The 13583-nt window shown below is 34.5% G+C and overlaps 1 protein-coding gene across 2 annotated transcripts in view; it reads left to right on the top strand.

The window, feature by feature from the left end:
• Positions 1-13337, top strand: part of LOC124356420 — a 44267-nt gene extending 30930 nt beyond the window's left edge. The window contains exons 2-5 of one of the 2 annotated variants that reach the window (XM_046807558.1): positions 3521-3688; positions 8400-8582; positions 10250-10431; positions 13225-13337. In XM_046807558.1, the coding sequence (XP_046663514.1) occupies positions 3521-3688; positions 8400-8582; positions 10250-10431; positions 13225-13254 (563 nt within the window). In that variant the 3' untranslated portion in view covers positions 13255-13337. Of the gene's footprint in view, positions 1-3520; positions 3689-8399; positions 8583-10246; positions 10432-13224 lie in introns of both variants that reach the window. The other variant, XM_046807557.1, reaches the window with a different exon arrangement.
• The last annotated feature ends 246 nt before the right edge of the window (positions 13338-13583 follow it).

Genomic DNA, 13583 nt, shown 5'->3' with positions numbered 1-13583 from the left:
GTTCACAAATGAAATAGCAGAAGCTCAAAACTGAGCTATCCTCTAGTTGCTGATACTCTAGCTGCAGCGCTGCTAGACCCCCCGGTGTAACACCAGACAGACGTGTGTTTGTGTTAGTTAGTTGTCTCCACCACTGGCTTGTTCTTGACCCTGTTTCCGTACAAGTGACAGTTGTTGCGGTCTCAGGGATAACGGTTGCATTCAGTTATCAACTTTTTTGTTGGGCCTTATTTGGTTATATCACATTTCAAACAAGTTACTAGTGGAGTTCTTGTGTTTCTCACAGATATTGTCTTGCCCAAATTGTGAACTTGAAGAACTAAATGATCACTGATGCTATAACATTTCTTACTTTATTAGGGTAGGCTATAAACTGAATTTATATAGTGCAAAATATTAAAATACGTTGAATAAAATATTTTCTTAGAATATAATTAGACATTATTAAAATTAGTTAACATGTGAATTGTATATATCTACATGAACCTACATGTTTTTTGTTTAATTTTTAAGATGTATAAAATAAAAAAACAAGTTATAATAACTTAAATAACTAGTTAAACAACACTACATAATTTAAACAGTTATGGTTTAACATGTTGTGCTGTCTGTGTCAATGATTTTCCCAAATTTAAAGACCATAAATGTTAGGTTTTAAAGTTTACAAGGCCCGTATTTGTATATACTAGAGGCAATTTACTGGGGTTATATTACCATACTCAACCGTATTGAATCTGATGTGGTTGAGAAGTGTTTTGTCCCCGATCAGAAAAATAATGATTTTTTAATGTTACAATGCTGGTGAATGAGGGATAGCCAATTTTATATCGACATCCATTACAAAAATATACTAGTAGATCTGAAATATTCAGACTTCCATTGACTTTAAAATGAACCACAAGTTCATGCCATTCATTGCCAGTTTTTGGCATTTGAATAAGAATGTACTAACACTATTAAGCACAAATACAGGTAAATCTTAATATTTTACTATTCAATAATATATTTGCTATAGTAATAATAAATTGTCACTGCTGGGTACGATATCGCAGAGGTTTTCAAAAATCATCCGCCTCGTAAAAACTTAGCTGGAGTTGGTCCTAACATTCATCTCCTTTAATATTTTCAAACCCCTCTGTACTTCTAATGCGATCAATAACCGATTTAATTTTTGTATTGGATTCTTATTTGTGTAACCAAAATATCGCCCACGAAACGAGTCGCCATAAATTCGTACCTATCATTTATTTGCGATTACTTAATCAGCAATGGAGACCTTAAATGCAAACATTTAATAAGCTGCTGGCGGTAATAACAACAGGTATTAAACAATTACATTATTTAATCTTGGGAAATCTATTCGGTATTTTGAGTATTTTCTTATTGGCTGAATTTTTCATTAGATTGTTTTACCACAGACAATGGATACACGTATCCATTGTCTGTGGTTTTACTAAATGGCTCAGCAGTTTTACTCAATTGTTTAATACTATCTAACTTTTTCTTCAAGAGAGTCAAGCCAGGAAATGAATTCCATTAATGGTTTTATTGAAATCACTCTAGAAATTCATTACAGTCTTTGGCGATTTGTATGGCTTCTGACTATGAAACAATAAAACTATTAATTATTTTACACAATTTTTTACGATAGTTGTACCATTATTAAGTTTAATAAGTCAATTGTAAATTTGATGCTGAATTTGTACTTTATTTCTTTTTGCAATTTCAGTTTTTGCCACGTTGTATGACAATAGTGTAAATGTAAACTAACAGAAACCAGGCAGATCAATCGATTGTTACGTCCGGTTGAGAATCCTATTTTAGTAGATAACCGCAATCAATTATTTAAACACTGTTGTAAAATTCAATCGGTTAGTCCGATTCACTACTGGGTACGGTAGTCGATGTTAATCCTTACTGTACCAACTGTCGGTTGTTTATCATCTCGATTTGTGTTTTGTGAAGTTACTTCCAAACATAACCAGGGACGTTCTGAGTATAGAGATCACCAGTATGGACGTTACAATTTTAGATGTCAAAGAAACAACAAATTGCGCTACTATTGTTGTTTATGCCCTATTATACGAATTTGTTATTTTCGAATGTGTAGGCATTTCTTCAATATTAAAAGGTATCAATACTACGAAGTTGTTACTTTTTCAAAAATGAAATGTACTATTTGTTAAAGTAACTCATCAATGACACATTGAGTTCAGATTTGGCTTATTGGAGCTTCAGGATGAGCCTGATTATATAGAGTGGTTTTTAAGTCATCCCCCTCCCACCACTCCAATTTCTTTCTCGGATTTGTAATGAGAACAAGGCCATGTGACATACATGTTATGTTTATGTGTGTGTGATGAAATTAAAAATTAACAGTTATTTGAGTTTTTATCACACCAGTGTTTTCAGGGGACAGACTGTATTAACAATATGGTGAATGATTGAAATCTTATAAATTTGGGATTGTATCTAAAATGTAGTAAACTATACAGGATGTATAATTTTTTTAGAAAAAGTTCACACACTCACACACGAACTTTTTCTAAAAAAAATTATACATCCTGTATAGTTTTTGTTGCAAATAATATCTTATTGTAACTTTTAGTAAATCCCAAATAATGATAATTATATACAGTATATATATATATATATATATATATATATATATATATATAATATATATATATATACATTTTAATCGCATATGGCAATAGCATTTGACAATACAGATTGCTTTTAAGTTACTTCAACATATCTTTTCCGCTTAAATTGCAATCAAAGGTGTTTTCCTTTAACAAACCTATCATTTGGGTGCACTAATATTTACAATAAGATATTATTTACAATAAAAACTATAAAGGATGTATCATTTTTTAGAAATACTAGATTTAAGATACAATACAAAAGTTATAAAAATATAATCGTAAACTATTTGACCGATCATAATGAAAATTTGTAAGTATGTGCATTTTTTTCCACGGAAAAGGTTTATATAGTATGCCCATATTGATGTAACTCACCACCAGGCGGCGCTGCATAAGACAAAGTTTTCAAAGCGCCTGCACACTATAAACTGCAACTACGAGACAGTTACGTGTATTAAATAGCCAAACACTATTTGAAGGCGCTAAGTTTTTATCTATATTTGCTTTAAGATAAATTTCTGGTTAAACTTAAAGCTTGAGTAATTATAAAGTGGTTAAACCACTTTATAATAAAGTACATGTACGTGTACAATGGTTATAAACATACACAGATTTTCTTGATAGTGACAACAAGGCAAACTCTACATCGGCGTTGGAAATATAATTCACTTGAACCAGAAGTGCACATACCCGGGCCAAAGCTTATGAAAAGCGCGCGGAGCCGCGGGAATCAACTATGTTTTCTTTACTTTTACGATATTAATAATCTTGCTTCCTGTCCAATTTTAAAATCAGTAACTATAACAAATGCTATATCAGCACCTGTAAATTTCGAGTTCTCGCTAGTGTTACAGTCCTGTACTTTGTTGCAGTGTCAGGAGACGATGATGACGACTGCGGAACGCTAGAGGACGACGATGGGATAGCATGCAAGAGTCACGAGGAGTGCTACACCCTGGGCCAGCAGTGCTGCGGACCTGATGGCAGGAAGACCTGCAGGAAGACTGGGCTGAAGACAATACCGGAGGAGAAACACGCACGTGAGGCATAGTCTACACCGAACTTATACAAGGAACCACCAGAGAGTGCAGTTGGCGGCGACCAATAGAATGGACTGGCCTGCGCGACGTTGCCACACAACTGCCGCTGCCGCCCGGCACGGCTGGCGCATTGTGGCTGATAAACTGCTGCGCTATCACAACTAACACTGATACTGAACATTTAAAACTTATCAGTATAATTGAAAAACAATATTTAAAATGCGTTGACAGTTTGCTATATTATATTTAAATTACTTGTATAGTTTATTAATGTTATTACAAACTAACTATCGATTAAAACAAACAAATCGTCCCGTCAGTTAGTCAGAGTAAAGTACTTGCTTATTTCCATACGATACAACAATCTTTTCAGTGATTTTAAACGATTACTAAACACACACAAAATTAATATACATGTTGCTTATATTGGACACTGCATGACGTGTTGCTTGATTAAAAATAATTTAAAAAATTTAACAATATAATCAATTTGAAAATTATCGAACAATTATATTTTTAAATTATGAAGTAATCAAATTTTCCACTAAATAACTTTTAGGGCCTACTATTTTAAAACTTACTTTAGAATTTTATAAGAAAGTGCATTCATATTATAAAAATACTTGTGCTGAATGATTTTTCAACTATGGCCAGTTTAAATATTTAAATCACCCACGTGTGAAAACAATTTTACATAACACAGATTCAAGACTATTAATAGCCAGGTAGGAAAAATGCTTTCACATGGTTATAAATTTATGAGAACCGAAGAGCGTAACAAAACCGTTGCGGCAACAATTCCCACCGTTATGTACTGAATAAGTATATTTATGGAAAAGAACATAATATGTTCTTTATGAATATATTATACATTTTAAATAAATATGAAATATATTATATTTCAGTTGTATTTGATAACTTTCTTACCAAATTGAAAATCCATTTAACATAGCATGATTATACTCTGCAAACATGTAATGCCTTATTATATATCAGTGATAATGGCATTATCTAACTATTAAATAGGGAAATTAACGTGTTTGCGGTATTTTTATGTTTTCTTTTTAATTTATATTTCGGCTAAAGATTTTAATCCTACGATCTTCGTATATATGAGTAATATAATACAATAATTTATTTCAATCCATTTAACTCAACATGGAAATAAGCTACAGAAATGTACTTTTTTTTAAAATGACCTTAAAATTACATTTTGAAATACGTAGTTAATTAATTCAAGACAGCTCTAACATTTCTTTCGAGCGTAACGGTTAAGTATTTTAAGAACGCTGGACTCGCGCGGCTTGTGGTTACAGCGGGGAACAAGTTTGGCAACGTCGCTCAGTTCTCGTTGGTCGCTCCAAGGTCACGGGCAAAATAGGCTCCTCCCTCAACTGCACTCTCTTGTGGTTTTTTGTATAGTGATTTTGTTCTTGTGGTGGAACCCCCTTTAATTCCATTTCACGCAGCCTTCTAAATTTTGTAAACAGATTTTGGATTAAATTACTACGACAGTATCTTTTAGAGCAGGCCGAAACCTGGCCAAATTTGTCTATCCATATCTGCAGAGATCAGATAACTACAAAGAACGTAAACAATATTTTTAACTTGTTACTAAAGCCGATGTAGAGTGCGAACCAAAGTAGACACCGCCTTACGATGTAGGCTACTTCTTTCTTAGCCACCCTTAAAATATACAAATTAATTGTACGAGGGTCATTCAGTAATTAAAGAGACAAGCAGGTCTAAAGAGGAAACAATTTATTTTTACAAAACTACACTTTTACTACTTTCCAACATAATCCCCTTGGACATTTATGCACTTGTTCCAACGGACCACAAGCTTTTTTATACCAGCTGCAAAGAAATCTTTATGTTGGTGTTTGAACCAATTTCCCCACAAACCTCTTGACGTCCTCGTTATCCTGGAAGCTCTTTCCACGCAATGCCTCCTTCAGCGGATTAAACAAGTGGAAATAACTTGGTGCTAAATCGGGAATGTAAGGGGGATGAGCCAGTACTTCCCAGCCTATTTTGTTAATGGTTTCTCGGGCTAGTTGAGCAGTACGAACGAGGACGTGCATTGTCTTGTTGGAGAATCACACCTCTCCTCTGAGATCCACGAAGTTTCTCTCTCATGGCTGGCTTCACTTTGTTCAAAAGCATATCCGAGTAGTATTTGTTGTTAATTGTACGCTGCTCTTCAAGATAATCACAAAAACCGGACCTTCAGCACCCCAAAACACCGTCAACATGACTTTCCTGCTGATACTTGAGTTTTGAATTTTTTCCTGACAGGTGAGATGGTGTACTTTTACTTCGTACTTTGGTTCTTTGATTCTGGCTCATAATAATGAACCCAAGGTTTCATCACATGTTAAAATTTGGTTGAGGAAGTGCTCACCTTCTTTGATTCAAACAATTTTCACCGTATACTTTAATCATTCTAGAGTATATATTCACTGGTTCTTCACCTTCAGCAAGAAAAAAACTAATAACAAAACGTTGAAGTCGAATTTTCACGTGGACTTGTCATAATGAAATGCATTTTTTAGGTTATAAAAGTGACAATGTTAATCAATCAGCTGATCTGGCCTTGTCCCAATGAAGCCAACTTAAAGCTATAAAAGTACCAACATTACCCTACCAACATTTTTCTCCCCATACCTGTTTGTATCTTTAATTATTGAATGACCCTCGTATGATGGTTCGCACTTATTGAAATGTAAGTAGGCCCTAACTAAAATTAAAACTTACACGCCAAACATAGGTCTAATACCAAGAAAACACAGAATTTCCATTTTAATTAGAAATTTTTAATGGCCTGGTTACACTGCACTTGAAAAACCCCCAATTCTTTTTAATTTCAGAATTTGACTGGCCGGACTGCCAGAGAGCATTTACAACAAATTCAGCCTATGTTTCATCATCATTGTTCAGCATCTATTGCGCAATGCGAATTTGAATTAGATAGAACTACACATTTTGGATAACATGCGAGCAAAATAAGTTTCCTAAAGTTATAAGGAGGTTTATATTTTTGATTGGTGAAGAAAGAGGAAATTTCCTTCTTGTATCATTAATGGTTTACTTGACAAGTTACTGTACTTTTGGAGTACGCGTTTCCTTTCCCAGAGACTTTAGTTGGGTTTCTTGCATACCATATGTTGTTACTGAGCGTTAGCGAAGCCTATTACTCGAGGGGCTGGATAACTTAACTTCTGTATGTCCACACGGCATTCTCTAGAATGAACTGATGTGTACAGTTGAAAATTTGCATGAAGCTTCATTTCTATCTAGGCCACACAGAGTTCGATAATGTTGAATGGCATTTCATGGGATTTGGCTGAGCGTGAGCGAACATATTTACCTTATGGGTCTTATGGGTAACCTTGATCGAAATAAGACTATTGCAGAATTAATAAATTGTTGTAAACGAACTGAATTTATAAAAAATGGCATTTTAACATGTAATATAATAACTCATGTAGCTTAACACAAACAACATCATCACTTGTTTTCTTTGTGTAAACGTTTATTATTTTAACACGGTTTTGAAACCTAAATTTATGAATATAAATGTCAATGCACCATAGGGCAAGATATCTCAAGAAAAGTTTTGTAAACTTTTTTGCATGCTACATAATAAGGAATGGTTCTGTGATGCTCTGTGGATTCGTGGGTTGCCCTGAGCTCATTGAAGCAGTAACTCCTACACCGACTGCTGACTCATACGACGCTGTCCGGAATTCGTGAAGGGGTATTGTCCTTCTTATCTCTTCTTTTTTCCTGCACCAATATGTAACATTTTCTAGCTTTCCTGTTAGTTTCCAAATGTTCCTCTGCTAGAGGCTATGTTCACCAACAGTTGGGCCCCGACTGCTGAACCAAAATGTTTCTGGACGGTGATAACAGACTCCTTTATCTGTTTTGTTCTATGTATGTTTTAACATTCCTGAGCTGACACCTCGTGAGTGTTCACAAGAACACCTGCCTGAACCATACATTCTTCTTAACCTCTCAACATCACGTTGTATATTTTAGCTTTCCTGGGACTGATACCTCGTGAGTGTTCACAAGAACACCTGCCTGAACCACACATTCTTTTTAACCTCTCAACATCACGGTGTATATTTTAGCTTTCCTGGGACTGATACCTCGTGAGTGTTCACAAGAACACCTGCCTGAACCATACATTCTTCTTAACCTCTCAACATCATGGTGTATATTTTAGCTTTCCTGGGACTGATACCTCGTGAGTGTTCACAAGAACACCTGCCTGAACCATACATTCTTCTTAACCTCTCAACATCACGTTGTATATTTTAGCTTTCCTGGGACTGATACCTCGTGAGTGTTCACAAGAACACCTGCCTGAACCATACATTCTTCTTAACCTCTCAACATCACGTTGTATATTTTAGCTTTCCTGGGACTGATACCTCGTGAGTGTTCACAAGAACACCTGCCTGAACCATACATTCTTTTTAACCTCTCAACATCACGGTGTATATTTTAGCTTTCCTGGGACTGATACCTCGCGAGTGTTCACAAGAACACCTGCCTGAACCATACATTCTTTTTAACCTCTCAACATCATGGTGTATATTTTAGCTTTCCTGGGACTGATACCTCGCGAGTGTTCACAAGAACACCTGCCTGAACCACACACATTCTTTTTAACCTCTCAACATCACGGTGTATATTTTAGCTTTCCTGGGACTGATACCTCGCGAGTGTCCACGAGAACCTCTGCCAGAACCCTTCCCAATCCGCAACTGCACATCTGACGCCGACTGCTGGCCCAGACTGTGTTGCCCGGACGGCAACCGGAGGTTCTGTAGGACAGCTCTGCCCCTCTGGGACCAGCTGCCTGCTCAGCGCCTTTTCATGCGTAAGTTTAGAAGAAGTCAAGTGGAAAATTACACAGTTTATGACATATTGTATCTAATTGCTCTTGCCAAATAAACCGTATTGGTACTTTCACATTACAAATTGCTACTAAGTAGGTTTTCTTGGGTGCACTGGCATTATGTCAGTCAATTTCTTGGGGATTATCCTATTACAGTGCTTCAAAAAATTAATATGATAATAGTTACCAGAGTTAACAATCTATTTTTATATTCTCCGTACATCTTTATTACATCTGGTTGTAGATTCCCCTATAGAATAATATATTGAGATGTAATCTATAATGGCACATTGTGGATCTAATATCAGCATTTCATGTTTCTCATACTCCTTTGTTTAAAGTTTGTAATGGCATGATTGGAAAGGATAATAAAATTTCAGACATTTTTCATTATATTTTTTTAAATGGAACACTACTTTTCGCGGATGATGGTGGATTTCAATCCTTGAATCGTTGTGTTCTTTTTAAACATATAAGGATTGGAAATGTACAAAATCCTAATTCTCCCACTATCGTAAAGCATTAAAATGACCAAAATGCTCACAGATTTCTATTCATTCTTTTATACCTTGAGTTATTGAGTAAAACTATAATTTTTTTCAGAAACTTGAGCTATTAAAGTATTATTTGAAATTCTAGCATAAAAATGTTAGTTGTCACTAGAAAATTAAACAGAAATAAAATAACATTTCATCTTCAAAAGTTTCTAAATTTGAAGATGCACCAATAGTTTATATATACAATGTGCCTGTAAATATGAAACTATTCCCTACACATATACAGTAATATTTAAGGAAATTATTCCATTATGTGGTTTTTGCCTGACTACACAAGAATCATGTTCATTTGAAACAAGATGGTTTAATACCACAATACAATTTTAATATCAAATGGATTTCTCAGTAACATATTCAAAAAATAACTGGAAGGCCTTGTTTACAACTGATATACCTTCAAGATCATGTGATCTGCTAAAGTTTGACTCTTCAATTTGTAAAACTATGATAACTACTTTGCTCAAAAGCCCTCAGATTTTTAGAAATTAAGGACAGCTATCAAAAATAAATTTAAGGCGTTCAAATAATAAACAGATGTGTGTGAACAGATGTTTTCAAGTGAGTTTATTGAAGTAGATAATAGGTGTTTTCAACAGTAAATTTGTAATTTTAAAATTTAATTTAATTAAAATACATTTATAAACACAAAAATTTTGTAGAAATGTTTTTACTTTATATTTTCTTTCTTCAAAGCTTGTTATTGACAAAGGATTATTTAAAATGATGCAGGATTTTGGAAATTTGCCATCGTTACAAAAAATATAACATGACGTTTCAAGGATTAAAACCTGCTCTCTTCCTCAGATGTAAAGAATCCTAATACATTAATAAACTATAAAGTGTGGCAGTGGACTGCTACTAAAAAATATAAACTACGCACTTTTTAGTTTGTTAATGTATTTGGATTTTACACCTGAAGAAGAGTGTAGATTTCAATATTCGAAACCTTGTGTTAGGATTTTCTGTAACATACAACGATGGCAAATATCCGAAATCCTCCTTTATATTTATTCCTCTGAATAAACTGACTTTTCAGACAAACGGTTTCTGTTAACGTGAAGTAATGTTTGTATTCCGTGTGTGCAACAGCAGTACGCAACATGTTGGCCTACCTGCAGTGCACACCGCCTCCTCCACCCATCTATGACCTGTTCCCCAAGATGTGCAGGTCCACCCTAGATTGCTTCCCCAACCTCTGTTGCCAGGAGCAGGATCGCCGTGTCTGTCGACCGCCCAAGAAGTCAGTCTTGGCTTTGCTCGCCACCCTGGGCCAGGTGAGAATCAAGCATCAAGTACAGCTTCATAGCCATGCTGGGGGACCATTCTAATAATTTTCAATCTGCAGTACAGTAAATAATAAACAAAATAAATGTATTCTGTAGTAAAAAAAATAATAAATTGAAAACAAGAACATTATAGTATATTACATGTTACACATCTCTCGACTTTTTTTATTTCAATTATATAATTTTTTACATTATTAGTTTCAATATCTCAATGTTAGACATAAGCGGACTTATATAAGACGGCTTCAACATTTGTTCTGAAAGTAGTTTTTAGTATGGAATTGTATTTCGAAACAAAGTATGCATATATAAATGAATTTACCCACATATCGTGGGAAAAAATAAAGTATGTATTACGTATTTATTTAGTTCAATAAAACAAGATTCATTGCCAGTAGGTTAACCTAAATCATTGTGATGTATGTTGTCTGATCTCATTAGAACAAAACACCGCAAGTAGAATGTTTTTAGCTTTTTGGATTAACATATATCTGTGAAGTAACTTCTCAAAAAACCCAGCAGGGATCACTTCTGGCCGGTTTAACCTCCCAGTTGAACCCACACTGGGGACAGCAAAAATCGATGTGCCACTTAAATCTGGGCAACCTTATGGATGTCCAGGAGCATCACTGACCACAAATGTCGAGATTCTGGGGTGCAAGGGCAAATCGATAAGTCTAGTCTACTGTGGGAGATGACTGTTGGAGTTGGTGGGGTCCGTTCCCTAACTATCAAAAGTTCTTGCTAGCCTCAACAAGAGTGTGCCACCCCCTGCCTGCTTTGACTGGAGAGGCTTGTCCAGAGCTGGCCTCCCCTTCCTCCGGGGGAACATGACTTTGAGATTAGTGACCTAATTCTTCCTCATGGATCTCGAGGAGGTGGCCCCTACTTCCTAACTTTTACCAATCCTGAATATCCCGTTATTGCGGAAGCAGCACTAAGGTTCTTAAAGGACTAAGTGCAATTTACGAGTATAAGCTTCTTGTCCTAAGAGAAAAAAACCTATCAAAAATGACATTTGTTACATCCAATTAAAAAATAAACATTTTTTATGAAGATCTAAAATCTACTTTGGTGATTAGAGTTGACACGCCCATCACCAAATAGATTTTAGAAGTTCAACTGTAATTGTAAAAATCTCTGACACCCACAAAAAAGACAAGTGATGGTTAAATAGAAAACTATGACACAAGTTCTTTCAACAACTCTGTAAAGAATATAAATGTTAATGAATACAAGATGAATCTATTTTGTATAAAAATCTTTGAGTTTTCTTAAAATCTACTGCAATGGCTCAGTTACTATAGAACTTTTGTTCTTGGTAGATGTTACGCATGTCTAAGCAGTGTCTTTCATTAAAATATACATCAAAGTATATTTTATTGCCCACCTTCCTCCTAAAATCTTTTAGTTTGGACTTTGAATAATAAGTTTGGAGACCACTTTTCTACTTGTGATCCGATTAAGAATATTTTGTTGTAAAAGGTAGTTAGTTAGAAGTGTAATGTTTTAGAGTATGTAATTTTAAAACTTTTTACTAATACAAATAAAAGTTATTAGATTACCATCTCAACTGTAATTCTTGACCGGGTGTGTCCAATTTGGCATTGGTCAAGTTGTGGAGCCCTTAAAGTTATCATGTTGGGCGTTGTGTAATTTTGTAAACCACCTACAAACACAAAGAACACCTAAATCAACCCTGAGTGACAATTTGGGCTTGAGATTAAAATAAAAATCATCAGTGGACTTTGAATTTTTAGTTAAACCATGCACCAACAAGTCAACATAAAGATCCTGGTTAATTTATACCACAAATTAGAGTCTAACTTATGAATATTTCTACTTCCAACAAGTTTTTGGACACTATATGTTGAATGCCTTACTAGATCAAGAATTTCTAGATCCAATCCAATGAGAGGATTGACTGAAGAGCATCTGAGGAATTACCAACAAAATCTCCCACTCTTATACAGGTGGAGTTTTACTTTTAATGTGTAGTTAAGGATTAAGTGTTCGGAGACTTAAAAGAAACTCTGTAGTTGTAATGAGATGGTTGAAGTGCTTCAAGTGTTTTACGACAATAGAAACTTTACCAAAATTATTTTTCTAAGTGGAACTGGAGGATTGGAGTAGTGTATAACTTTGCAAGCTAACAAACAACTAAACCCACTAACAACTAATTTTGTATTTCAGCATTTTTTAATAGTTTATTTGCATTTACTTAAACATTTTAAAGCTATCCTGTTACACACATTACTGTACTATAGAATTTATGAAAAAAATCTAACGCTTTTTCTATGTACAAAGAGCAATACAACACACAAAAAACTATAGGACTTCACCGAGGATGATACAATTCTAGTTGGTGATACTTGCCAGTACAACAGTAAAAAAAACCGACCTGTTCTCACCTACATCTGGATAACCCAGTAGATATCCATTAGTAATGGAAAAGCCAAGATATTGGAGTAATGGATAATTTGATTGAGTTTACTGAAGACGATTGTAGAAGTTGGTGGACCTTCCTTACCGTTTAAAAATATTACCAAGCCCAGACATGAGAGAACTCTCCCATGACCAATCTGATTGTATCCATTTTATATAAATAATAAAATTTGTCAGTTATACTAGAGTATGTACTGTTAAAAGGAGCACAAATATGTTTAATGTAGCTCTTAGACTATTACTTATCCATTAACTAAACTTAAAAAATCTATTTGTGGTTTCCAGCAACTGATACTCAATATTACAGATCTATATTGTAGTTTTCTTTCTTTGCAGAGGCAGAGAAGAGGGGAATGGTTTGGATGAGCTACTCTCAGAACGAATTAATTTATTTATTTTGTAAATATGTAATTTATATTCAACCTTTGTAAATAAACATATAATTTTTATTGTGTGTACATTGTTATTTCAACCCGACAACATCGTCCAAAAGTTGTTAAGAGAGTACGAGTATGAAAGTTTTAAATTTAATCCAAAACGTTTGATTTGATTAATAACAAATCAGTGAAGTGGATACAAAAAATACACACTTAAGGTCAGAAAGTTATATTACAGAGTACATAATATTTTTGTGCAGGACTTAAGTTGAAAAACTCAGACCATTTTAAAACTGCAGTGTATGAATTGTAACAAGC

This window comes from Homalodisca vitripennis, chromosome 1 (assembly GCF_021130785.1).
Source record: "Homalodisca vitripennis isolate AUS2020 chromosome 1, UT_GWSS_2.1, whole genome shotgun sequence".
NCBI lineage: Eukaryota > Metazoa > Arthropoda > Insecta > Hemiptera > Cicadellidae > Homalodisca > Homalodisca vitripennis.
The sequence above is the reverse complement of the archived record's forward strand: the minus strand, read 5'-3'. Positions and strand labels throughout refer to the sequence as shown.